Raw genomic sequence first — 27,889 nt, 5'->3', positions numbered from 1 at the left:
TGATTGGCTATAGCAAGTTGTCTCACACTGTTGTGGTGCTGTTCTACTATAGGAGGTTTTAGTGTAGATTTTTCATGGCCATCTTTGGCAGACTTTGCCTCAAAAGTCTGTTTAGTTTTCTATAAAAATAAGTATTTTAGGTATTGTCATGAGGATTATTTACACTGCCAATCATGAAACCATAGGAGAGGCTTCATCCAGATACCAGGTAGTGGTTGCGTGTATGGACTGAAGTGCTTATGTACCATTGGAGGGTAGCTTTTCAGAGTTAGAGCAGAAGGTGAGATTGTGAAAACTAACGTAGAGTGATATTTAGTTGGCTAAGCAGCTGAAGTGACCCTAACCTTGTTTGCACATTTATTAGATCGATACTTAAGGACAGTAACTTGTGTCGTCTGTTTATATTGTGGATAGATTTGTGGCCTCTCTTATGACCTGTTTGAGTGTTTTCGTGCCCTTTCCACGTCTTGAAAGTTTGCCTGCAAAGGTTCTTACCCGCTTTCTTGCTTTGGTTCACAATGCAGGAAACCTATACTCCACCAGCTGGTGGTGGTGCATGGTGATCTTTGTTGTGAAGTAAATTGAAGCCTACAGCATGGAGGCTGAAGAGCAAAGGGCGACTTTTGGTGCAGCAGACTACGCTGTGTTTTCAGTGATGCTTGTGGTGTCATCGCTCATTGGCATCTACTACCGGTTTACGGGTGACCGGCAGCGGACAGCACGCGAATACCTAGTGGCAAACAAGAACATGTCAGTGGTGCCTGTGGCATTCTCACTCATGGCGAGCTTCATGTCTGCAGTTACATTGCTGGGCGTTCCTTCCGAGAATTACTACTATGGCACTCAGTTTGTTATTATCAACATTGCATACATCTTTGGCACACCCATTGCTGCCTATGTTTTCCTGCCCGTGTTCTACAACCTCCAGGTCATCAGTGTTTACGAGGTTAGTGGAGCTGTCTCAATTGTTGATTACTTAGGTGATCATATTTTTGACATACACCCTCCCCCTAAGGTCTCCTCACCTCTCGTCAATTCAGAATGCCAGGCAAAGTTACATGCCTACATTTAAAGCACAGTTGATCAAATTGATTGCAGCTACAAACTCTTTTAGCCAAGCAACTTCTGAACCCAATAACCTGTCGTCAGAAACTGGTCTGTGTGTGTTTAAAGGGGCCCAGTAAATCTTTTTGAGTATAATAAATAGATCTACTTTGTCACTCAACAGTACAGTCTTCTGAGCCTAATATCACTTCTGTTACTGCAATGATTAGCCTACAGTTTTCTCCAAAAGACCACCTGCTCTTTCCTTTAAACTATTTGAAATTCCCAGAATTGTTTTTTGTCCTTGAATTTCCCAGCACTTCCATATACTGCAATCATTAGACAGAATTTTTTAGGTGCCACGACTTAGCAGTACTTTTAGCAGAAGCTAAAGTAGACTCTCGCCACAGATGAGGTGATGGTCCTGCCTGGGGTTGTGGGCTGGGGGAGGGGGTATGATGCTGCTCTGCCAATCAAAAATATTTGGCTCAGCCTTGAGGTCATGCCAGTGCAATTGTGGACGGAGCATGACGTGTATCATTTGGCATCGGGGGAGTGGCGTAGCTTTAAGTATGCTTGCAGCGACAAAAAGGAAGGGGAAAAGGTTGCAAGGGCACGGCAACCTTTTCAGCCTTTGCTGAAAACTGTGGTAGTGTGAATACTCAAAATTTTTAATGTGAATTCAATAGACCCTGCTATTCGATTTGAGAATTTGCTATTTGAAGTTTTCGAATATTTGTTTCTTTAGAATATATGTAGCAGATAACACTTATTGGAGTCCCTCTGGATTGAGAATAATGGAAGGGAGGACTGTTCTAAATGATTCTGTTGTATGAGAGCTACTGTTGGGAGATGCAAAGGCACCAGTTCCTGTGCTTAGTCATTTCCAACTCAATAAGAATATTATTTGGGCAGTCTCACCAAGTTTGCATTCTAACACACAAACGCTGCTCATTGTTAGGAATGCAGATTTTTGTAGGCTGCCCAAATAATATTCTTATTGAACTGTAAATTTCTCGCTTACGAGCACCTCAGTTGTCCCATTGTCTAATTGTTAGTGGTATTTATTACATGCATGTGTCAAGTAATGGATATAAGCCTGATATTTTTCTTTTACCATACAGACAGCATGCAAACTTCCGTGGTTTTTTTCAAGAAACAAGAAAATATTTGATATTCGATTTGATATTCAGTTGCCATTTTTCTTGATTGTTAGATTCAGAAATTTAACTATTGAAACACCCCTCCTGAAAACTCTTCAAGAAGGTGCATTTACAATCTTTTGGTTGCAAAAGGCATATTGGCAGATGTCCTTTACACCAGACAGGTTCCAGAACTTTCATAAAAGTTATTCCAGGGTTCTTCTAGTTGTTTAGGTATAAATTAAGGTTAACAAGGACGTAAATGAAACATGCCGAAGCTGTTACTTTTTCATCATGTTAGCTTGATACCAATGAAAGAATGTGTTTGCGGGCTACTTGGTACATTGCTCTTGAAAATTGAGTACTGTAACAGTGCAAATAAACAGGACACAACAAAGTGTACATAAAATGTACGTACAAAGCTGCTACAGGCAAAAGCAGTTCCTATGAAATGTAGTGTTAGCTTTTATTGCCTTGTAGTCTTATGGCCACATGAAGACAACTTTTCTTTTTCAGTACTTGGAAAGAAGATTTGGGAAGGCAACCCGTCTGGCTATGTCTGCTACATTTGTAATACAAATGGTGAGGCTTACAGTTTAAGTGTGTGTAAATATTTTTACCTGTGGCTCTATTTATGAATGATTTCAGCCGCTTTATAGTACACTTCGATATCCTTAGACACCAATGCAGAATGTTTACAGAAAGGCACTCGCTGCCATGCGAAGTCTTGGACAGTAAGATAAGCCTCACAAGTCTTTAGAGCCTCTTTGAACAAGGACAGGCTTCTTTGTGATATGCATACATTATCAGACTATTGTATTACCAATGCCACAAGTGCAGCCGCATGTTATGTCAGTGCGGTTACGACTGGGTTTGCATCACAGATATAGTGTTGGCATTCTGATTGACTCATTGCAGCAGGACACTGGGCTGCCATATTTGTGATTTTACTTGCAGACAAGGCAGCGGCACGCAGTGGTATTTGCTTCCTGCTGCAGTTGGCCACATTATTCAGCGCAATAAGTTTGCTGCGGCCTGCCTAAACTCTTTCCCCACTTGCGACTTTCAGCAAGTGTTTGGTATGCAACACATGCGAATTCTTGTGGCAGATAAGCATGAGGCATCAAGACTGGCTGTCTGACTCTAGACGTCATTTTCAGTTGTTTGAATTGGCAGAAGGATAATCACAGCGAGGAAAACTTGCATCTAGTGTGTCCCATTGCTGCCAGTGCATAAATTGTGCAACCTGGAATGTACAATTAATGACAGCCTAAACTGAAACAAAGTAACGGCAGACGACAGATACTGGCGGCACAGTTCAGCTGCAAGAACAGAAAGCTGCGACGAGATAAGACGTGCTTGATAGTGCCCTTTGCTGCTGCCGTGCGAATCGTATGGTTTCGTCTGCTACGCTACTGCGCAGCTCTCACGTGTGCATTATAAAACAACTCTGTTCACAAAAATATAGCTCATCTTGTCACTGAAGGCGCCGCCTATCCAGTGCATCACTTTCAAACGTGAACGGGTTCCAAGAAAGTCATTTCCAGATAAGTGAGATCTGACAAAGCACACGTGCGCTAGCAGAACGATCCGTTGTGCAGCAGACGGAACTGGCTGATTCGCACAGCAGCAGTGAAGGGCACTCTCGAACACATTTTATTGCGTTGCAGCTTTTCGTTCTCGTGGCTGATCTGTTGTCTGCTGTTATTTTGTTTCAGCTTAGTCTGTCCATGATTGTGCGGATATTATACACCTTTCTTGTTCTAAACCACAATGCTCGCATTATCACTACTAACGACGCATTTCGAAGTGATAGAGTGGGGGATAACATTAAAAAAATTTGTAATTGTTAGGAATGAATAACAAATGTATTTGGTGTTCAGAACATTCCACCTGCCCAGCAAAATATCACTGTAGTGTACCTGTGCACTCACTCATTGAGTAACTATTGTGATTCGTGTATTGTGCTGTTTTGGAATCTAACTGCCATCGCCTGCTATCTGAACACAAAGCGTACACTGTAATTTCGAAACTGACCTGCATGTTATCGTCCACATCTTGATAGTGGTGTGGAACAAAAGGAAGTGAGGCATTCCAGTCCAGGTAATATCTCTGTGCCGGCAGCAACCGATCCCGTTGGTGAAGCCATCAATGAAATGGCTGCGGTTCTGTCTTAGTGTCTGTGGGTTAAGTTCATGGCTTTAAGTTTATTTTCCAGCAAGTCAGAGATGGTAAAAAAGTCTAAGTACTGTCGCAAATTGGATGCAGGATGAATCACTTTACAATGCTAGACTAAAGACAACAATAGGGTTACAATTTAGAAATCTTCGAAATCTTTCTGCAACTGGGCTGTTCCGAACGACTGGTCAGGCCATCAGCCTCAGTGCTTCATGTACGTCAGGAGTTTATAAACTTGACGTGTACCGTGCACTTTTCATGTTCAGAATGCGACACACGCTGAAAGTCTGAAACAAATAAATAGTTCAGGCAGTGTCAGTGAAAACTAATGTAAAGCAACATTACTGGCTGCAGCAACAAACAAATGTCGCACTGCTATAAAGGAACCACAAGTATGGCAGCCATGCGTTACACCAGCTTGCTGCCTTTTCAGTGTGTGGCCATCTTGAGCTGGAATATAGAATAAAGGTCCAAACCAGTTGCAGACGATTCACACTATGTAAAATGGGCTTTATGCTATACTCTGCTATTGTCAGAGTTGTCGGACGGTCCTACTGCTGTCGACCAGATATAGGAGTCGTCGGACTATCCCACCGCTGCCACCAGTTGTCGATTTGGCAGACGTAGCTGTGGAGATGAACTTGGGACGACAGGGCTAGGCGAGCAGGATTTAATTGCAGGATTTACAGTTTATAACACGAGGTACATTGGCAGACTAGCGCGACTCCCATATGGAGCCCGCAAAACTAACATACAGCAAACAGTTTACGAGCACACAGCTCACTAGTACATTTCTAGTATGACAGAGCACTCAGCTCCCGACAACGAGCACGACACGAGCACCCTCTAGCAGCCGGCAAACGCTGCTTATAAGCTCTCCGCTTGACGTCACAGTTCGACGTCATCGTTCGGCGTGGACGGAGCAGGAATGGTCGGGAATGTTAGTCCAATCATTGTAAACTTGCCGCCGCCCCGCAGTATGGCTCACACACACAAAGGCACACACGTTCGAGCCTACACACACAAAGGCTGACTGACACGTTCGAGGGCCCCGTGGACGGAAATGTTCGTGTTGCACGCACACACAGGTGAAAAGGCCGGACAGTTCTCGGTACCGCCCAGCTTTCAGTGCTGACGTCAGAGGGCTTCGTAGAACTCTGCTTTGTCCCGGATGGCTCGGCCAAGTACCAATTTCCTGAGTTGATAGCGCGCCACGTGGCTGCCGGCCCTTCGCAGTTCTCCGAAGGGCGCCCCGTCTGGTGGGCTTGGAACACGTGCAGCGGGCTGAAAGCTGGCACGTTGCCACGCCGTACGGCCATTCTTAACACTATGCAGCAGTGCACCAGTGTCAGGGCAGATGCGTTGGGTCTCGCTGGGGTGTCCTGGCAGTAACTTGCTGTACATCAGATTAGTGAACTTTAATGACCCCTTTGTAGTTGGAAATGCACGACAGTCAATTCTGCTGCTCCGCCCCTTGCTTACTCCCTCCTACTGGGAGTCTGCTCTTGAGATGCGCGGGCTCGCATGCAATAGTGTGTCATACTGGCTTAAAGAACTTATGTCCACACTCAAGCCAGTGGGTGTGTATTTTGCATGAGGACATGTTAGAATCAAGTAAATATTGGACATTTGAAGATATGCAGTTATTTTGAGTAACAAGAGCTGGCTCTTTTTCTTTAGTAACTGAGTCAAGTTGCGTCTGGCTCTGTTGCCTACAGTCAGTTGAATGTGTGCAACCCTAGATTGTTCTAAATTATTACTGTTCCAGGTTTTCAAAGACTAAACATTGCTTCAGACTTTGACTGCCCCGTGTTGTGCATGCTTGTGCATTCCTCATTGCAGGTGCTGTACATGGCAGTCGTGTTGTACGCACCAGCTGTGGCCCTGAGTGCTGTCACTGGCATATCAAAGTGGCTTTCTATTATCTCTGTGGGTCTGGTCTGCACATTTTATTGCACTATTGTGAGTACAACTTTATTGCCATCTGGGCGGTTTATCATCTGGGCGTCTTTTTAATGTTCAGAAGTGTTAGAAAAAGGGGGGTGAGTATAAGCAGTGCAGTTTGCAGTACCTTTCACCTAGCATAAGTCATATAGACCTTCTTTTTTTCTTTCTTTCTTTCTTTCTGTATTGCTTTACGAGCGTCCTTTCATGTGCTCTCCGTGCAAAAGTTTGCCATGCATGGAAGCCATAAGAAAGGTTTCTTCTGTGGCAACTTGTGCACAATGGAACTGAAAAGCACCATCTATGCTGCTCTGTGTAGCCACCACGCAGTGCCTGTTTCAGGCAGCACAGCCAAGCCACTAAAAAAAATCTAATTCTGGCGTTTTACGTGCCAAAACTACGATCTGATTATCAGCACGATGTATAGAAATGAGGCCGTGGCAGCCTTGAGGGTATTTATGAGGGATATTTGAGGTACTTCAGCTATGAATGTCTCGAGTCTCTCAAAATAGGGGATTTGAGGTGATTGATACTTCTTGTTGGCGTAAAGTCGTAGCAGTTGCAGACGCCAGAAACTGTGCAGTAGTTGCCTATTTGTTTCTTACTTAATTAGTACAAGTTTAATAATTATATTTTTAATTAGGAACTTTAACCTTTATATTGCAGTCGCAAATGCCAGTACTAAATACTTGCAAGTAATAAGAATTCTATCAACTGTACCAGTTTAGAGATATTTGTTCACAATATCAGCAATGAAGTACATTGATGTTCTACATATCTTTCTCACATTAACCATGGAAGGCTTTGTGAGGGAATTATATATAGAATGCCAATGCATTTTGCTACAGGATTGGGGTCTCTCAGCTCTTGTTACATAGGCTGTTAGCACACCATGTTCAGCATTATGGAATTGTGCAAAGATTGTGTGCATTGCTGTCCCTGTGTGCAAGCATCTGCCCATGTATGTCTAGAATGGGGATGTAGTTAACTTTCCTTTTTCCAATCTTTTTCTTAGGGTGGCATGAAGGCTGTCCTGTGGACTGACCTGTTCCAGTCAATACTCATGTTTGTGTCCATGTTTGCTGTTGTTGGTGTGGGCACCTATAGGATGGGCGGTGTCTCCAATGTCTGGAATGAAGCGCTCGCTGGAGGGAGGATAGAGTTTTTAAAGTGAGCATCCTGTGTATGGTTATTATTGCTTCTGGTAGCGACTTTCTTAATCCAAACTGACTGAGTGTTTTGTTAATGAAGTTTCTTTTTCTGCCATTTTCTAATGACATGCAGGTGATTCAAGTTTCTTTTTCTGCCATTTTCTAATGGCATGCAGGTGATTCTCACAAAATTCCTCTTAATGTAATGTACGCTATGGCTTATGGTGAATCAAGTGATGCAAACGTCTTGGGCTTTTCCAGAAAGTGGGAGGATTCAAATTTCATTGATGATGGACATATTTCTCTTTGTGGCCTTCGACAGGTTTCCTACATTATGAGTGTATTTTGTAACCGTGCACTGATGCTAATTGTACTTAGGCTATGATTTTAAATTTTAATCCCCCGAGTTCAGCTCAAACGTTACTCTGTTTACATCTTTGTGCACTAAGGCTTAATTTTATACTGCATATCTACCCAAGTGTTGACAGGCACCATTACGAGACAGTGCCAACATAGTCGTGAGTTCACGTCGACAGGTGATATTATTCGACTGCCTGTTCAGGCCACATATCTTGTGGAGCATCAAATACGTGTACTATGTTACTCTCATTTTTGTTTGCGATATAGTTAACTAAATTTCAGATGATTCAAACAAAAATTCGTGGTTTATAGGAAATAAAAATACGGCAAGTCAACTGCAGTCGTAAACTAACTACTTCAACAAGCTGTCGTATCAGAACTGACTTTGTGCAAGTCGCATTTTTGGTTATGTAAAGGCCGAGGCCACCTCTGATATTACTTCTCATGTCTTCTTATTTATTTTTTCACAGCTTTGACCCAGACCCAACTGTACGCCACACCGTGTGGACCCTGGCCATTGGAGGCATCTTTGTCTATGTATCCCTCTACGGCGTCAATCAGGCCCAGGTTCAGAGACTCATGACTGTCAGCACACTCAAGAAAGCACAGCTGTACGTGCAAAGTGCTGGCTGTTGCACATTTATTCTTCAATCTGGCTGAGTGTAAATACTAACCTAATAGCAGCACTTTGTTGCATACTCCAGGGTAGCGTATCATATTGCTGCCGAGTTGTAGCGACGCCTGTTTAACGAAGCTCGACCGACGTTACTATTGGGTAGCGTGGCATTGTCGGCGGGCTCCAGGCATTTGTAGACTACGGGGACTAGGCAAGGACGAGACGATTTCTAGTGCGAAACTTGCACTGTTTATTCAAACGTTGGTGAAAGATGATAAGAGAATGAAGTGTGGTAAAAGTGCATTTCGGAGCCCCTTAAATAAGCTCTCTAAAATCGTGACTCTCTAAAACAAATAGGCTCTCTAAAACAATTCTTCGACATTCCTTGAAGCTTTGGCCACCCCACACATGCGAAGGGTGCTGCCTATTTTGCTCTGAAAACGTGAATAAGACAGAGAAGCACTATGAATGACACAACAAATTTTGGCGCGCAGCTGGCTCCTCTCCCGTGTGTCCTGTGCAAGGCCACCACCAGTGGCGCGACCACCGGCGCGCACTGCGCGTATATTTTTTTTGTTTTGTTTTAACAACAACAGAAATTTTATTCAGATAATCAAAAATGGTATGCGAAAATGTCTGGATCCTTAGCCATAGGCTAGTTATGGATCCATGCAGTTATACAAAGAAAAAGTAAACGATTCAGACACAATCATTTGTTTTGGATAAAACAAACAAAACAAAAACAGAAAAAAGAAAGAAGGAAATGCAACCAAATAAATACCAATAAAGCAAGGCGCTGTCACCCACAACAGGAGCCCCGCACCACCAGTGAGGCAGCACGCATCGAAGACAAGACCCATGGCCTCCCCCCCACGGTAGCTCGCACACATACATGCCCGCGACAAGAACACATGAAACGGCCATACAAAAAGAACCGGCCGAACAGCCGCGACTCCAGCCGTCAGCGGAACGGCAACATGCAACTATCATCCACTCAATGCAGCAAGAATGCACACCGACATGCCATGTATACATTTGATGCACTGTGTGTCGAGTAAAAACAAGGGTACATCGGCATTGACACTTACGTTACAATACATCCATAAACACATATGTACGTATAAACAACAAAGAAGCATAACAGCAACGCTGTATCCAGTTGTTAACATCATTATACATTTCGGTAAAGACTAATCAGTTTAGATCGGAAAGAAAGAATTCTTTTACAGTAGTATTAAAATTTGCTGACTGCTTAATGTTTGCAGGAAGCGAGTTCCATATTTTGACACTTATATCATGTATGCGTCGCTGGCCGTACTGGTTGTGACATATCGGCACAAGAAATTTCTCGAGGGAGGCTGAGCGACTGTTAAATGTCGATTCATTGAAGATAGTGGCAGGAAATGGCGTGTTGCATCTCGTTATTGAGCACACTAATAATGCAACGCGGTAATCTCGCAGGTGCGATAATGACATGACTTTGTTCGCAAGAAAAAGATTTCTTGATGGTGTAGTAAAGCTAGCGTAGTTGATTATCTGCAAAGCCCTCTTCTGAAGCCGTACTACAGGCTCCAAGTATGTTTTGTATGTAAATCCCCAGGCTTCAATACAGTAGGCTAAGTGAGAACGAACAAGACAGAAATACAAGGTTCTCAATGTTTCGAAACTGAAATTACTCCGCGCCTTTGTGAGTACGAAGCATGCGGAAGAGACCTTACCACACAGCCTATCGATATGAGGCTTCCAGTTCAGAGCGGAATCAAGGGTTACCCCTAAGTAGAGCACTGAGTCGACTTTTTCAATTTCATCACGGCCAATCGTAATGCGGCATGGCTCCTCAAAAGGTTTTTTTCTTAAACGGGGACATAAAAATAACAAATTTAGTTTTATTTGTATTTAGGGAAAGTCGATTACTTTCAAACCATTTGCTAATATATTGAAGTTCATTGTTGATTGTTTTAACAGCATTATTTAAAGATTCGCTACTGACCACAAGAGCTGTGTGACATACTTTGTGTCATGGTTCATTTTCAACTTTGCAGTTGCTGATTGGGAATTGCAGTCGAATCTCGATAATTCGAACTCGAAAGATCCCGAAAATTTGTTCGAATTAAAAGAAGTTTGAATTAAAGGAAGCTAATTGAATGGAGGACTTACCTGCAGTTAGTGCATGTGCATTGAGCTAACACATGGGCGGGGAGTTCCACAAGATTTACTCACATGTATTTACAAATTACAGTCAGTTATTAGGCATATCGGTGCTAGTACTGCGATAGGAGATGGCGGGTGCGCGTGTATACAATAAAAGGAAACATGCCAAGTACTGTGACAATTGCCCCCTTCGAATTTTTGGTATGCTTCACTGCGCAAGACTGCTGTATTGGGGCGATGATGACTTTCAGGAATTGGCATTATGCAGCGCGCTGTGCTTGCCGCGCTCCGAATCCATTGGTGAGGATTACAAAGGTGGAATCTGCGCCATTGCTAACAGTGGTGAATTGTTTCAGTGAAAAACACAGCACCGTACAGCAAGAAGCTTGATAGCGAACGCCAAAGTAGCTAGGCCTAGCGTTGTCACATTGTGGCTATGGGCTCCCTGCAATGGTCAGGCGGCGCGGCGATCGGCTCAGCCGCCAGCGCCACCGCGTCAGTTGCGCGAAACACCGAGGCGGCCACCGCTGCGGAGGCATGCTTTTGCGGCGCTCGTTTGAAACTTTTCGAACATTCTAAATTCCGGTTTTAAGGCAATCGAAAACGTCGAGGCCCATTTTTGACCACCGACACTTGAGAAAGGACATCAAATTTACGACTACAACCACGTATACCGTATCAAAGAAGTAAACAGCACGGACATCACAGTGAGGTGCTTAAATTGGGGTGTTTTAGGTGCCAAAACCATGATCTGATTAGGAGGCACGCCGTGGTGGGAGACTCCGGAATAATTTGGACCGCCTGGGGTTCTTTAACGTCGACCTAAATCTAATTACATGGGTGTTTTGGTATTTCGACCCCGTCGAAATTCGGTCGCCGTGGCCGGGATTTATTCTCGTGACCTCGCGCTCAGCAGCCCAACACCGTAGCCACTAAGCAACCACCGCAGGTCGCGAAGTATTTGTCACAACATAGTAAGTAAGCTTACGCCGTCGATCTCAAAGTGCGTTAACAAATCAATATTGTGTGCCACTTAAGTGAGCAAATACGGCCATGGACGTATTTGAACTGTCATTTGTCGCTTCCTCACTTGGAGCGTGCTTTGCACCTCACATTGTAGAGGTTTTGGCGAATCGGAAGGTAAATGCTTTTTTCTCCGTTGACAAAGTGCCTCGAGCATATTCTGGTATTGTCGTCCAGGCTCGAATGTGAGAGGGCATTACCGCTGAAGCATCATATAGAGATTAATCAGCTGAGACTAAACGTGAAGACTGAACAAATATGCGCTTGTGTGCGCGAGGGAAATGCTAATTTTCGAACGCTCCACGTGTTCTGCAGTGTACTCCAACCTAGTTCTGTTGTTCTGAGCACGAGAAAACATCGGCACGAATGAGCTCGGTTCCAGCATTCGCGTCTTGATCTTGGCGCAGGAAGAAGCACTGCGCATACAAAGCTCCAGCACAGAGCGCTTACGACGCTAGATTTGACACCTAACAACCGCTGCGAGTTTGTTTTGGAGCAAGATGAGCTAAACAACTATCAAAACTGATTTACAACAGCCGGAATCAGTTCACGCGTTTTTATGCAGTTGACACTTTATTTTGTGTTTTTACAGATGCCGCTGCTGGCTGTATTTCATCTTTTTTTCTTGTTTTTGCACTTACGTCTTAGTTCGGTTAACGAAAGTTCGCAAGACCGACTGGAACCGCGACGATCCACTTCAGCCACCGGGTTGCTTCCCCCGGAAGGGAAGCGGTGCAATTTGATGCCGACATCCCCTTCGCGGTTGTGACAGTCCTCAACGCAGCAGGATCTGCGCGTGTTCTTTTTGTTCACGCTTCTCATGAAGGCTGTGGGGAATACACTGGAAAATTGGAAAAGCAGGCTTGCATGCGGGCCTGTGCGCACCACGGACAATGGTAAAATGACGGTGAGGGCCTACCCGTGGGTGCTCACTGCCACTGCCAGGTGGCGCCACATGTACAGGCAAACTGCATTGCAGGGTGCCCATGGCTGCCGGCGGATCTGCGTGTGGGAGCATCGGCCCGAGGTGGTGCGATAATCGAAATGGCAGTGGTGGTGGCTTCGATTAATGCCGTTTCGGACCTGCGGTCATGGCAAAATGTCCAGAAAGTCGGACGGCGAAGGTTTTTTCGCGACCGAAATTTCAGACGTTGTTATACATTGACTCTATGGGGTATGTGGTGGTGCCGCAACACTAACAGAAGTCGCTAACCCATCATGAACAGAAGTATTCGATGATGTGCACCTGCACACGCCTGCACACAAATTTCCACCACATTTTTTTTTCTTTATTCTTCGCGTGCGACGTTGAGTCTCTCCCAAGCTCTTTCTCTATGGCAAGGTCAGAGGAATGCTGGTCGGAGGAGTTGCTTGATTTGACATGCTGCTGAGAGCATTGTCGGAGTGCCGTATGTCTGAATTAACCGTCAAAAACGCTTGTCTTTTTGAATTACTGGGCATTTTAGCCCATTGGAATACACATAACTGACGGGACCACAGCGTCAGTTCGAATAAACCGGAAGTTCGAATTAACCGTGATCAAATTAATGAGATTCAACTATAGTAAGTCATAAAAAAAAGTGGTTTGTCTCAGTTTTTAAAACAAAGAATGAACAAGAGTAGGTTACGGTGTACTATAGTAGAACATGCATTAAGTTTATTGTAAGACTGGTACCTTGGTTTAATGTCCCCCGATTTTATGACATCTCCGATTTTGCAACTTATTAGTGCAGTCCCGGCGAACTGCCAATCGAGGCAATGGATTAAAAACATAGATTGTACAACCTGAGATGACGCATGTCCCATTTTGTACGATGACCCAGACGAAACTACAAAGCCAGCGGCAGACTCTTGAGAAGCGACGGCAGCCTATGGCAGCTCCCTCGCGGCACTGTCCCCTCTGTCGGGAAGGGGAGAGCACCCCTTTGCAAGCAGAAAACTCTGACTGGCTTACGGGCTCCCTCCTAGCCTCCTTTTTCTTTCCCTTGCGTTCGCTGCCCTCGCATTGTTTGTTTCATTTGCCTCTTTCCATGTTCCTCAACTGGCATCAGCCTTCATTCCTTTGTTGCCGTCTCATTGCGCTTTCTATCTTGGCAGTGCCAGCTCCCGTCACCGGACATGTTCGCATATATTGCCAACAGAGTTTTTAGCGTTGTGCCAAGCCCTCTATCTTCGTAGTGTCAAGGGCGCTCTTGGCTGCACACTTCGTTGCGTCCATTGCAAAGTCTCGCAGAGGTGGAAATAGTATCTCTGAAAGTGATCACCCAAAAATACCGCCTTAGTTCACTTGGACAGTGTGAAAGCATGTGCTAAGGTCGAATTGATTAGTCACTGAAAGGCACACAGATCATATTGGATACATGTGCATTTCATACACACAGTATGAAGCTTTGTCTCCGTGCGAGCGCACAAGACTTCTGAAACATCCGCTTTCGCTCGAGTCATCATATAATGCCGACACTACTGGCTGCCACCTCAGACGAAGATGATGCCACAGATTTTGATGTGCTTGTGCCTGTGTTCATGGATTTGCTGCATAGCATCGACAACATTCAGGGATTCACGGCACTGTAGGTGACCTCATTGCGGATGTTGCTGCGCTTGAAAGACACCCCTTGCTGCGTGGTTCAACGAAAGTGTATAAGAAATTGACCAATTTTTAAAAATTTCTGTAAATGAGAAAAGAACGTTCTAGCATGCTGGTACGTGCAGATTGCAGTACACTGTATGCTAAATCTCTCTACTGAAGCATGATTTTGACCTGCAGTGCAGTATCCATTGTGAGGGGAAAAAAAAGATGGAAACAGCACAGTGAGAAGTTTTCATTATTTTTATTTTTGTCTTTTTTTTTTTTTTACCTCTTTCATAGTGTCTATTCTATACTGATAGGGCATTTATAGCATAATTCAAAATCTGTATGTATAAAAGTTAGTCGCATTTCTACTGAATGGTGGTTGCTGCATGCAACTAGGATACCAGTGGGTTGACTACAGAACCCGCAGCAGTAGCTCTGTGGTAGTAGCATTAAAGCCACAGGTATAATTTCCAACCATGGCAGCCGTAAGAGGACTGCAGCAAGTACTCGTATACCCAAGACCCTAGCTTTTCAAAATTTATCGAGAGCCCTCCATTATGGTATCATATGCCCCATATGCCCTGCCCTGCCCTTTGATGTCCATGGTTAGGGCATTAAACCTAATCAATAATTCGATCAATCAAAATTTCTGGTGTCGTTATTTCTGTGACTATACGACTGAGGTGCTACTCCACTGAAGAAATTATGATGGTTTCTTGGATTTTTATTATTTCAGTGCTCTCTTCCTCAACTGGCCCATTGTTTCGGCACTGAGCTTGATCACAAGCTCTGCTGGTATTGTGATGTACGCAAACTTCAGGCACTGTGACCCCTTGTTGTCGGGCAAGATAACCAAAACGGATCAGGTATGTTTCCACTCATGGCACAGTAAAAATATTCTAAGATGCTTTCTACCTATGTGTTTCCCGGTTACAGGGGTGCAACAGTCATTTGACCTTTTGTTGCAAATCTCTGTGCAGGCAGAAAGCTTATTGAGCACAGCAATATGCACTTTTTTTGGGCAGTGTCAGTTGTACATCTGTATCGTACAGTGGTGAAACAGCTGTGCCAATTGCACCAATAGCGGTCTTTTGTGGCATCCTTCTCCTAAGGGACATCTTAGTAGAAAAGTTGGCCAAGCCTGTGTCGTAAAGCATAAGAAAGCCGCCTTCTGTTAATGCTGCCTCGGTAGCAGAAATGTAACCAAAACCTCAAGCTCGCTGTCACCGCCATCATTATCTTCCCAGATGTCAATGAAGTGACCATAGCCATCGATATATTGGATGCTGTCGGTTTTCCGTTCGCTGTTTTCACACTTTCGTTGCATTTCTCGCCATCTGATGTTCCGATGTAATGCAGCTGTGGGGTCTTTTTCTTTGAGCCGTATGGGCTGGAGTTCAGTATACCATGCACCAGTGTGGCATGGCACTCGCTCAAGGAGGATGTCGAGAAGCCTTGGATAATGTCCTGTCGCACATTGCTAAGCATAGTTGTTGGTGGAGTCACTTTAGAAATATCTTGTAATATATGTACTTAACTGCTGACATGGTTTATGAGTGGGGACCTTTTTTGCAGATCTGCACAATCTAAAGAGCACATTCCATGGTTGTAATTTAATCAGCTTTCACATGTCCCACAGCACAGTTATGCAGGACAGATTGTGCACATAAGAAATTTGTGGATGGCTTCATTAAAACTTCAGTTTAGTTGCGCACATCCGACGGTGTGTGGTCTTGTTGACATGACCTTGTTCTACAAACTTTTTTTTCTTGCTCGCTTGAAGTGCACAGGATGTGTGATGCCTGTTGCACGTTTGAATGGTAAAAGCGGCGGTGCAGTGCTATATAAGCACAAAGAAAGCCTTCCAGTTAAACCTGATGAAACTAGCTAAGTAATTTTTAGCCTTAATGCCTCATTGATGTGCATAAACCCGGTTACGTTATATTTATTGACTGTTCCAATTAAAATTGAATCCATATTTTATATAGATATATGTTTGACACTGCACCAGAAATGCTCGTTGCTGTGCCAAATCAGATTTTGGCCTGTGCCAAGACCTGTGCCAAAAAGTCAAATCGCTCTTCCACCCCAGACTTCATCGTCTCAATATTAACTGAAATAGTCAATGAATATAGCAGAGCCAGTTTTATGTGGTATCACTGAGGCTTTCAGGCTAAAAATTGCCAAACTAGTTCAATTAATTTTAATAAAAATTACTTTTCATGTGCTTATATTTCAATATGAAGCCACAAATACCATTTCAGCTTGCAAGAGGCGTTTGCATGTTTAGCACACTTCAAGCAAGCAAGAAAAAGAATAGCAGAACAAGGACGTGCAAGGAAGACCCCACCCTATAGGATGTTTGTGACTAAACTGAAGTTACAGCGAAGATGTCCAGAGGTTTCTTTACTTCTAATGTGCAAAGTGTTCTGTGTCACTGCGCATTGGAGCATGTGAAAACTGTTTAAATTGCAACCACAGGATCTTCAGGGTGCAAGGAAAGTCCTCATTAATGACAAATTATGTATGTGTCAGTGGATGAGTGCACTCGTTACAAGATATTTCTAAAGTGGCATCGTCAACAACTGTACTAAACAATATGTGACCAGGCATTATCCGAGACTTCTTTTTGATCCAGCAGCTTCCTTGATCGAGCTCTGTGCCACACTAGTGTGAGGAATACAGATCTGCGGCACAGATAGCATAAACAGGACCTCACAGCAGCAGTACATCAGAGCCTTTGGCGGAGAGAATTGCAAAAGAGCGAAAAACTGGAAATTAAGGATTGATGGCATCAGCTATGACCGTGGCTGTGGCTGCTCCATTAACGTTCAGGAGGATGACAGCGTGCTTTAGGTTTTGGGTGCAGTTTTACTAGTGAGGCAGCATGAACGGCACGAGGCTTTCATTCTTTTGCTTCTCTGGCACTCAATCGCCGCAATTTTCCGTTAAAATGCAGTTTCATACCTGCCAACTCTCCCGATTCACCCAGGAGACTCCCAATTTTTGACTGAACTTTCCGATTGTACGATCACTATCTTGTATCTCCCAAAAAGTGGTCTCTGTTCGCGCAATAATGGTTTTTGCGAAACCGGCACCGTGGAATCTACAGCCACATCGTAATCGTCAGCATCACCAACAACGGCAGCACTAGCACCATCGATATCATTGACTAAGCAGCCAGTTTACAAAGGTAAGGGAAGCAAGGACAAAAAAATCCTACAGACCAATAACTGTCACATCAGTCATATACAGAGTAGCAATGCAGATGGTGAAAATGAGAATGGAGGAGTGGGCAGAATGTGAAGAGATCTTGGGAGAACTGCAGAATGAATTTCGAAGGAACAGAAGGCTAGATGATAATTTATTTGTAATAACACAGTGCATAGAGATAGCGGCAGCCAGGCAGAAACCGCTATGGATAGCATTTTTAGACATTAGAGGAGCCCATGATTATGTAAACCGAGAAAAGTTATGGAGCCAGTTGATGGAATATGGTCTAGATAGAAAGGTGATTGGGTTCCTACAACAAGTTTATACAGATAATGAGGTAGAGATAACATGGGAGGGGGAAACTACAAAGCCAGCTAAAATAAGAAGAGGTCTCAGGCAGGGCTGTCCATTGTCGCCCCTGCTTTTTATGATTTACATGAGCCAAATGGAAAAGAGACTAGAACAGAGCACAATAGGAACCGACATAAGCTATATGCTGGAAGGGCAGAAGGTAGCTCAAGTACTAGCAGGACTGATGTATGCAGATGATATTGTACTGCTTGCTGACACCCGAGTAGGGCTACAGGAACTAATGAGCATATGTGGAGAGGAGGGAGAAAAATTGGGACTGCAATTCAGTAGAGAGAAGTCTGGGATAATAGTATACAATGAAGAAAGGGGGGAACCATTGGAAATACAAAGCACTAAGATTGATCATGTTGAAAAATACAAGTATTTGGGCATATGGCTGAACGAGGGCAAAAAGTACTTGGAAGAACATGAAAAAATTATGATTGAAAAAGTGAAAAGGAACTCAGCTGTAATGAAACACAAGGCACTATGGAACTATAATAGGTACGAGGTGGTTAGGGGCGTATGGAAAGGGGTTATGGTACCTGGCCTCACATTCGGAAATTCAGTACTGTGCATGAAATCGGAAGTTCAGGCATGCATGGAAACGACAGAGAAGCGTAGGCAGGTTGACCTTAAGAGCGCACGGGAGCACCCCTAATGAGGGAGTGCAGGGGGACATGGGATGGACGTCATTCGAAGGTAGAGAAGCAATAAGTAAGCTAAAATATGAAGACTCCCAGCACTGGAGGAAAAAAGGTGGGCAGGAAAAGTGTACAAATATCTATACATGGAAAAGTTTGAATACAAAGTGGACACTCAAAACGAGGAAGCTGAGGAATAGATACCTACAGCCGAGGGAGGGGGTTCAACGTGGTTCTAGTGTGGGAAAGGAGGTGAAGGAGACGGAAAGAAAAATGTGGGAAGAAAGAATGCTCGGAAAGCCAGCGCTATCTATGTATAGGTCACAAAAACAGAAAATTAAGAGAGAGCTCTTATTTGATAACTCACGGGGCAGCTCACTGTTATTCGAAGCTAGGACGGGGGCTTTGAGAACGAAAACATACAGGGCTAAATTTGAAGACGTGGACCTTTTGTGCACGGCTTGCGGAGCCGAAATGGAGACCACAGAGCATATAGTGCTGAGATGCACCGACCTTCGCTCAACTCTGGCAGAGGGAACAGTGGCAGATATGGAAGGAGCATTAGGTTTTCCCGGGGAACGAGGGCAAATAGACGAGAAAAGAGTGGCAGTAACGAAGGAGAGGCTAGAGGATTGGTGGAGGAAGTCAAGGGAGAGATAATACCATAAATCGGGGAGATAATGTTTTTTATACTTTTTTAGATAGTTATTTTGGGGGGACGAGGGGAGCGAAAACTAGTTTAAGGAGAAGGGGATATAAAGAAAGGGAAAAAAATAGGAGGGGGAGCAAAAGGCTAGGTGGCGCCAGCCGCCGCCCGTTACAAAGGGTGTAGCCGCCATCCATCCATCCATCCAGCCGACTACAGCGCCTAATAAGCCGACCAAAGCCAGAGCAAATCTAGTTCTTGCATTTCATGCATGCCTTCCTCCATGGTGCATCTTGTTGCTGCTGCTTTTGTGTATGATTAGTGTCGGCTAGGCCGTGTGTGCGGTGCACCGTGTAAAGTTAGAATTCTCGTGTGCTTGATGCCATGGCGTTATCAAAGCCGAAGTATTTGCATAAGTTATTGCGAACTTCTGAATTTCCTTGCTTTTTGACATCAAGAAAAGGAGAATATTTTGCATATTGTAGAACATTTGGCTATGACGTCAGCGTGTCTAACCAAGGGGGGGGGACTCCGTATGGCTCCCATTGGCCGTTTTCGAGCTGACGCTCTTTCGCCGCTAGCGCCAAGGTCCCCTTCAGTTTCGGCCCTAACCAATGGGCGACGCAGAAGCAAAATGGCGGCGCACACGATTGTTCACGTTGTCATTGCAACAGGAACAGCAGCCGCGTAGCACCTCCTCTCCCAAACGTTTTTCTTTCCTTTTTGTTTTTATTATGCTGACCCGCTCCGCTCCCTTTCCCCCATGCCGCGTGCGCCGCTTACTTCTTTTTTTTTGTAGAAGGGCTTACCCGTACGCGGTGCTTTTTTTTTTATTTTATTTTTCTTTGTAGCGCGCTTGCGCGCCAGCTCGCAAGCTCGCAAGCAATGCGTGCGAGCTGGCGCGTGGTGTGCCGTAGGCTATGCGTTGGCACGCACGCAGTCTTGCCCATACTTATATTATACCAGCATGTGCTGGGACATTAAAAAAATTCCACTTCCAGCACAACAGATGTTTAGTCTCGCTTTATTGACCTCGTTTCCGAAAACAGATTTTTCTTGCAACGTGGTGTGATACACACGCTCAAGAAGTGACCAGAAGTGAAAGGTGCATGACATATACAATAGTACTAAAGACAAAAGTTCACAGATGGTGAAATAACAAAAGAAAGCGCTAGAAAACGCGAAGGCCGTTTCATGTACACACATAAAAAAAACAAGATTTTTCTATAACGTCCTCAAGACCGAAATGTAGACGAGCTCCTGATATATGCACTGAGATATTGCACAAAATTGGGTGACGTATGACATAGTCATGACAATTATAAAAAGGGAAAACTCACTGGTAATGGCAAAAACAATGACACGCAAAATACCTGAAAAATAGAATAAAATGCTAACATTGTTTGATTGAGAGCCATACCAAAAGAAAGCTTACTTATAAATCTGCACGAAAGTATATGAAATGCGTCGCATGTTCATTACTGCTGAACAAATTGAAAAAACATGGCAGAAAAAAAATAACATTGTACTAAAAACTGAAACACACATTATCACATTATTTTGCACTTGGCCACAACTTGAGTAACGGTGGCAAGGGGAACAGAAGGTAGTCAGGTTTTGCAGCAGCACATAGAAAACATTCGCAGAAAGGCTTATTCCTCAATCAATGACCAGGTAAAATAAGCCAACAACACGACTTTTCTTTCGACCCGAATGGAATGCTTAGCCATAAAATTACGTCACTTAAGGCACTAAGTCGTACCTACTGGGCTCTCCTCTGTATAATAAACATGAACTGCAAAAATCTGCATGTAGGACACTTGCAATGCTCATGCTTTCCAGAAGAAAGAAAAAGCGTATCATGCCTACACATGAAGGTTGTTCGCGCGGTTTTCCCATCAGGGGTTACTGAGATAGTGCACAAACACTAACAGTAATTTTTCAGCTGTTAGTAGGTTTGTAGAACGTGATACACAGAAAAAGCACTGAGGGCAGTATGGAAAGCTGGGCAAGTTACTGAAGTTGCAGAATGAGACTTGGCACAGAAAAACACAAGTCGCAGACCAGGTGACAATGAGGAGGAACATCTATTTGTCAGCTTTCTCTACCGGGAAGAGGCAAGTGTAGCACAATCAAGGCGCAACGACTCCGGAGCTTCATGGTGCACACAAATGGACAGGGCTGTGTTCGTGTACATGCGCCTTCTGATGTCCTTGGGTCTGAGCGCTCACTTATTGTCTTTAGGCACCCAGAACAACCTTGCACGACTTGTTTTTGAGGTATTTGTGCACCACTGCACGATGCACGAGCGGTACGAGTCGTGAAACAGGTGAAACATCACTGAGCACAAGCACACAGCTACCGAGGACCACGAAACTGACGAAACTAGCCACGCCAGTCAACACACAGCAGCGCACGCTTCGCGATAATGGCAGATAACGAAACATGAAACGTCATGCAGCGGGCTGAGCCGGCTCCGGGCCGGCGGGGCCGCACGGCGTGCGCGCGGAGACAGTCGAAGGCGAGGGAGTTGCGAGGGTAGTAACGAGGGAGGGCGATTGGAGAGGAGTTGGGGAGGGGAAGGGCTCGGCCACCTGGATCGGTGCGCGTGCGCGCGACGATCTACGAGGCCATGCAAGGGAAACGGATTTTTGCGTTTGCCCATTACAGAGATGGCGCCAATTACCTCTGCCACCGAAACCGGAGAGTTTCCCCCCACTGGTCTAACGGTGTCAACGGCAACTTGAAACTGCACGTTTCCACGGCGAAGCATCATAGCTATGTTTGCACCGCAGAGCAGCAAGGCAACATAGTGAACTTTCTCCGGAACAAGAGCGATGACAGTGTCATACATGTGTAGTGCCTGTTTACGGGATTCCTCGTCGAACACAACCTACCCCTTAGTGTCAGCGACTACGTTGGGCCTCTTCTACGGAAAATATTTCCGAAATGCGATGAGGCGAAGCGCTATGGATGTAGATGCAACTCTGGAATGCAACTATGAAGAATGCGGAGGTGGCCAACCTGAAATTTATTTCACAGTCATCGCTCTCGAGTCTTCGTTTCTTTATTCAGTTTCCCTCAGCTGCTGCCCCAAGATGCCAATAAATCTGCTGAAGACTCTTTAGATGCTCTCGAAGCTGAGTTTGCCACACTACAGGCATACAGTCTTCCAGAGGACATTCTTAATTAAGAAAGGTGGGACATGCAGAGGTCTATGGTTGGACAAAATGAAAAACACTGATGGAAAACATGTTCCACCGAGTTGCTAAGGCCGCCGGAAGTTGAAGCAGTTTCTTGACATTTCCTTGGTCTTCGAACAAAATCACGTTTGTTGGCAGTACTCCCCAAGATCTTCGAAGCCGTTGCTAAACTTTCAATCCAAGCATTCCAAAGTAGTAAAAAACGGAATTGCCATGTCGTGCCTTAAGTCTTCTCTCACCAGATCCTGCATGCACAAAATGAGCGCCAGTTTTAATGTGCAGGTCCGGCGCCTATTAGAAGCAGGTTATCCTAGTGTAGCAGTGGCCACTGTGGCTGAGTGCCTAAAGAAGTCGGTTTCGAGGGGGACGGACGTGATTACAGAAAGCAGTAATAGCAAAAAAAGAGTAGTGGCTATTCCGTACATTCAGTGTCGCACAGGCTTAAGAAAGCTGCAAGTAGATATGATGTTAATGTTCCTTTCACTGCTCCCAATAAGCTAGGTAAGATATGCGCTGCCATGCAGAGGAAAAAGGAGCAGGTAAAAGGCAACAAAAGAACAGATATTTGTCCAGTGAAGCACACTAAGAACAACAGATTTACTGACTGTCATATGGGTGTGGTTTATAACATTCCCCTTAGCTGTGGCCACTTCTACGTAGGGCAAACAGGGCGGTGTATCAATCAAAGGCTAATGGAGCATAAAAGGTCGTTAACCAGTGGATCGCCTTCTAACCTTTCCCTACATTGCCAAGATTGTAACTGTACGGCAGAGTTAGATGAATGCACAATATTGTACAGGCATAAGAATGGAGATACGCATCTTATGGTAGAGGCATGGCATATCTATAACGGTAGAAGTACGTGCGTGAGTCAGCCTTCGATTACCTTACATAAGGAAGAGATTAAGTGGCTTAACAGTTATCTCTTACGTAGACCGACACATGTACCCAACTGACACGTGGTTATACCATTCCTGAGCTTGCGCAGATGAGTTTTGTCTTCTTTTTCTTTTTGCCTCAGTGCTCCCTTCAGTTGATAGTCGGCGTTCGTGTTGTCCACTTCTCTACTCTTGTGTCCTGTCTGCACGCCTCACCTCTTTTTTTCATAATTACTCTAGTGATATTTTTATTTGATGCAGTAACATCTTACTCTAGTAATATTTTTATTTATTTGATCCTGGAGTGTAGCAGAGCAATGGCCGATTGCCATAGTGAGTCATCGATTGATAGCCATATGAGACAGCCAGCAGCATGCGACAGCAACAGTAGTGGGCAATATGCCTGGGTGGCCACAGGAAAAGAAAATTGGTTTGTTGTCCAGAGTACGCCAAGGGTTTGCGGCTATGGAGCCGGCGCAAGGGGTGTGTGGGGAAGTCTGTGCCTGCATTGGTTGATGCTGTGTGAAAACGGTGTGTTCGAGGCCTTGCGACGACGTTTGCATATGTGAGAGTAGTAGCTACAGGATGCGGCTGATGGGACACTGGCGCAGCATCGGTAATTTCTGCTTCCATCGCCTGCCGAATAGTGGGTGATAAGTAAGGGGCAGGACGTGGCTGAGGCTGCTGCTGAGCAAATTGCATGAGTGAGAGCTGCCGAACTACTTACTCGTGTATGAACACCTTGATCTGCAAGAGCAATGTCGACTGGTCTGAGTTGACAGCCAGTGCTACGAGGCTCTTGTCATTCGTAACCTGGCAACGAGTCAAGGCCTGCCATTTCCGGAGTTCGTCGTAGCTCTGAAACAATTTGATAAGCTCTGCTATGCTGCTCAAGTTTTTTGCAAGCAGCCTCTGAAAGGTGTCTTCGTCAATGCCTTTCATAATGTTCTTGATTTTCTCAGGTTCAGGCATGGAGGCATTGACGTGCTTTGAGAGGTTGAGAAGGTCCTTGATATAACTTGTGAATGACTTGCCCGGCTACTGTGCCGGCTCCTGAAAACTCTGTTCAGTGTGCAACTGTTGTACAGCGGGGTGGCCTCGAAAGCGAACCAGGTTGAAAAAATCTACCTAGTAGTTTTTAAAACACAGGTTATTCACATTAGACAGGTAGATGACATTGTTCAGCTTAGTGGTGTCATTCCATTGGTTGTGGACGATAGCCAATCCTCCACACCACTGTCGTTGGTGCTGCTGAAGAGCACCACATGGATCCCTCTTATAAGGCACCCCGGAGCAGATGACGGGTGCAGGGAGCGTGTATGGTGGGGCCATGAACGGCAAGGTCATGGTTGTTTCTTTGGGCATATTGGGCCGTAGGTTACGGTTGTGGAGTTCCAGGATGGAAGCTTGGCAGTTGATCCTAGAACCTCCACCAATTAAAATGAGGCTTATTGTCCGGATCATGCGGCTAGAACAGTTACATTGAGCAGCACTCCAAACAGTAACTTTAGCATCATCTTGTGTGAAGCAATCGCGATGCTTCTGCTGTTTGTGGTGTGCATCATCTTCAGTTCATGGTTTTCGTCTGCATCGCAGTTTCTTTGCTTATTTATTTACTTATTTTATCTTTATTTTTGTACAGATGTACTTTCTATGGCCAGAAACAAAGCTGAACTTAGCTGTTCTAACTTTCCTTGGTGAGGAATGGGCATTTGGGCTTTTTAGGTTTAACGGCATTTTTGCTAAGCCGAGTCTGATACCTAAAAATTCTGATATAAGCACAGGAAACTTAACATAAAACCCATAGCAGCACTTTTGACCAAGGTTTCAGTTGTGAGGGCTCGGAAAATAAATCGCTGGTGAATTAATCACTACAGTAACTTCTTACTGTACTAATATATTCGTTTATCTATTTTATTTTTATTTTTGTACAAATGTACTCTCTATGGCCTGAAATGAAATTGAATTTATCTGTTATAATTTTCCTTGGTGTGGAATTGGCATTTGGGCTTTTTGGATTTAATGGCAAGTGGCACTAGTGCAGTGATCACTCGTGTATCTCGCACCATTCAGCATTGTTTAATATTTGATATCATTGATCTCATAGTGTGCAGTGCTGCTTAATAATGTTCATTGTTTTGCCTCCACTATATGAACTAGTTCAGCAGGTGCTGCAGTTCACTGTTCATTTCACCAGATCAGCATAGTGTCATCTTCACATTACTGTTTGCTTCACAGTTTGTGCAGGATGAGTTATGCAGCATTTCTTGAGCTCGTTGAAGACTTTCAGGGCTTGTGCTGGCTGTACTGGGGCTTGTTCAGTGCTGGTTCAGTGAAAACCAGCACTGAAATGGATTGAACTACAAGTTAGATGGACTTAGAAATCAGCTAATATGCTTTTAACTTTGCTTGTATCACTGTTAGGTGCTGCCCTATTTTGTGATGCTCTACCTGGGAGGAGTTCCAGGCCTGCCTGGGCTCTTTGTGGCTGGTATTTTCAGCGGAGCTCTCAGCACAGTTTCGTCAGCTGTAAACTCCCTGGCGGCTGTCTTACTGGAGGACTTTGTGCGGCCCTTTTGTATTTCCCAAAAGACCTACGACAAGCACGCATCTCTAATTCTCAAAGTTCTTGGTGGGTGCTTTTATGCGTGTGTTTCATGTGCAGTTAGAAGTTGGCTTAGCCCTACATAGGTTAAATTGACTGGGCTCTTTGAATGGGTCTAATTAAGAAAACATGCTTTCATGTGCAGAAAAGTGAAATTTGTTAATTTATTATTTGTTATGGAAGATGACTTTAGAAAGAAGCCAAGAGGATACAGTGGATGCATGTGCACAGGACTAAAGTGTGTGTGGGGAAGAGGAGCAACACTAAAGGCTAAACCCCATGAGTGCGATTTTATGCGCAACAGCGACGAGTGACGGCTTCGAGCGACGGATCGGGCCGTTGCGTGAACAGATCGCTCGGTTCCGCAAATCTAGAATTCGTCGCTCGTCGCCCGGAAGTGCTATGAGTGACTAGCCAATAGTAAGCAGCCGGAACAGGATGTACATTAGTGACGTAATACTGGTTTGCGCACGTGCGCGCTTCTCAGTATACAAACGGAATGAGCAAACTACCAAATTTTGATATGTAAACAAAATAAACCTATTGCAAGACCTTCAGAAATACTTTATGTTGCTTTGTACAGCCAAACAAATCAACTTAAATAATTATAGCAAGTGCCACGCCAGGTTTGGCGCTAACTCGATCCCCTAATACCGGCAACACTGGAGAGCTGTCGCGCAAAGCGGTCACTCGCTTGGAGTTTGACTTCTGGGCGATGAGCGAACGCGACAGTCATCTCCATCGCGTCGCTTGTCGCTGTCGCGCAAGAAATCGCTTGCATGGGGTTTACACTTAAGGTAGCTTATGCATTCCTTTCTTCAATTTTACAGCGTAATTGCAGCTCTACTACATCAGTGGGACATCATGGATTTCAAAGTACAGTTAAACCTCAATATAATGAAGTTGGTATAACTGGTAATTTGCTTTGTTATATCGAAATTTTGTTGTATTGAATTTGACCTTTTACACAAATAAGTACACTTGTGATAGATTTTTCCTGTATAGAAGGGACCACAAAATTTTTCGAATCATCGGGCAATTGAAAAAAGTAATCTTGAATTGGAAAAATTATTTTTGTTGAATTAGAGAGTCAGCGACGAGAGATAGGATTTCATGTGGTGCTGACAATATCTTCACATCGACGATATGAATTAAGTGAAGTCAGTCATGTTTTTGCATTTACTCTGCCCCTTGGCGGATAGTGTTGTCCGCAGTGGGACGACGCTATCATGAAAAGTGCTGGCAGCATGGAGCGATTGCTTCATCTGCCTCTCGCTTGAATGTGCCTCTGAAACTCGAGCCTACGCAACTTTCAGTACTAAACGCACGGGCAGACAGTGCACATAATGCCACGCCATCTATTCATGGGGCAGATTACCTCATCTTGCACACTCTGCAGATTACCTCTAAAACAGGGTGCACAGGCTACGTATGCGCTCAGCCATGATAACAGCCATGTGCAGCCAAGACCACACTAGAAAAGGAGATGCCCCCCCCCCCCCCTCATGCTTGATAACATTAGCATGAGCTTGCTCCCCCCCCCCCCCCCCATCATCCCTTGCTCGCATGTGAAGACTGCACACATCAAGGCACCATCCTTCGCGGTTCACCCTCGCATGCTTTAACTAGCACTTAAAGCATACAGTTCATGAGGCACGATAGGATCCTATCGCACTTGGAATTTATATTGAACATGATGCTTCTCTGCTTCGGCGGTCACTCTCAGTCGTGCTCAATTTGAGAGGTGCGCTCTGCATGTAATTCAGCTGTTTATCCATCTGCGTCCATGGAATTGTATTCCTTCACGGTGGCAGTGAAATTTCATTATATTGAAATATTGTATAAACACACTTCGTTATATTGAGGTTCTACATACATGTTGTTCTATGGACAAAAAGTTATAAAAAGTTAAGTACTTCCTTATATTGAGAGTTATGTTATACAGTAGACTTCTGCTAATTTCACCGTTTAAATAAATTTTTGTTTATTCGATTCCGACCGAACGTCCCAGCCGGCGCCCATGCATTTCCATGGGCCTAAACTTTCATTACTTCAATTCTAAAATTAGCCTTCACAGCATAATTTTAACTTGACCAGTCGGAACACATATGGTGACACCTATGGTGACTCCAATGTTACCTGTTTAATGTCAGCGCCTGTCTTGG

At 44.5% G+C, this 27,889-nt stretch overlaps 1 protein-coding gene across 2 annotated transcripts in view; it reads left to right on the top strand.

Moving 5' to 3' along the window:
• LOC126542849 (putative sodium-dependent multivitamin transporter) overlaps nucleotides 1–27,889 on the top strand; it is an 83,098-nt gene that overhangs the window by 30,325 nt on the left and 24,884 nt on the right. For both annotated transcript variants that reach the window (XM_055077487.2, XM_055077486.2), the window contains exons 2-8: nucleotides 525–946; nucleotides 2,703–2,768; nucleotides 6,207–6,326; nucleotides 7,324–7,478; nucleotides 8,290–8,430; nucleotides 14,921–15,050; nucleotides 25,544–25,751. In XM_055077487.2, the coding sequence (XP_054933462.2) occupies nucleotides 596–946; nucleotides 2,703–2,768; nucleotides 6,207–6,326; nucleotides 7,324–7,478; nucleotides 8,290–8,430; nucleotides 14,921–15,050; nucleotides 25,544–25,751 (1,171 nt within the window). In that variant the 5' untranslated portion in view covers nucleotides 525–595. The remainder of the gene's footprint in view (nucleotides 1–524; nucleotides 947–2,702; nucleotides 2,769–6,206; nucleotides 6,327–7,323; nucleotides 7,479–8,289; nucleotides 8,431–14,920; nucleotides 15,051–25,543; nucleotides 25,752–27,889) is intronic.

This window comes from Dermacentor andersoni, chromosome 2 (genome assembly GCF_023375885.2).
Source record: "Dermacentor andersoni chromosome 2, qqDerAnde1_hic_scaffold, whole genome shotgun sequence".
NCBI lineage: Eukaryota > Metazoa > Arthropoda > Arachnida > Ixodida > Ixodidae > Dermacentor > Dermacentor andersoni.
Note: the sequence above shows the minus strand (reverse complement) of the source record. Positions and strands in the feature narration are given on the sequence as shown.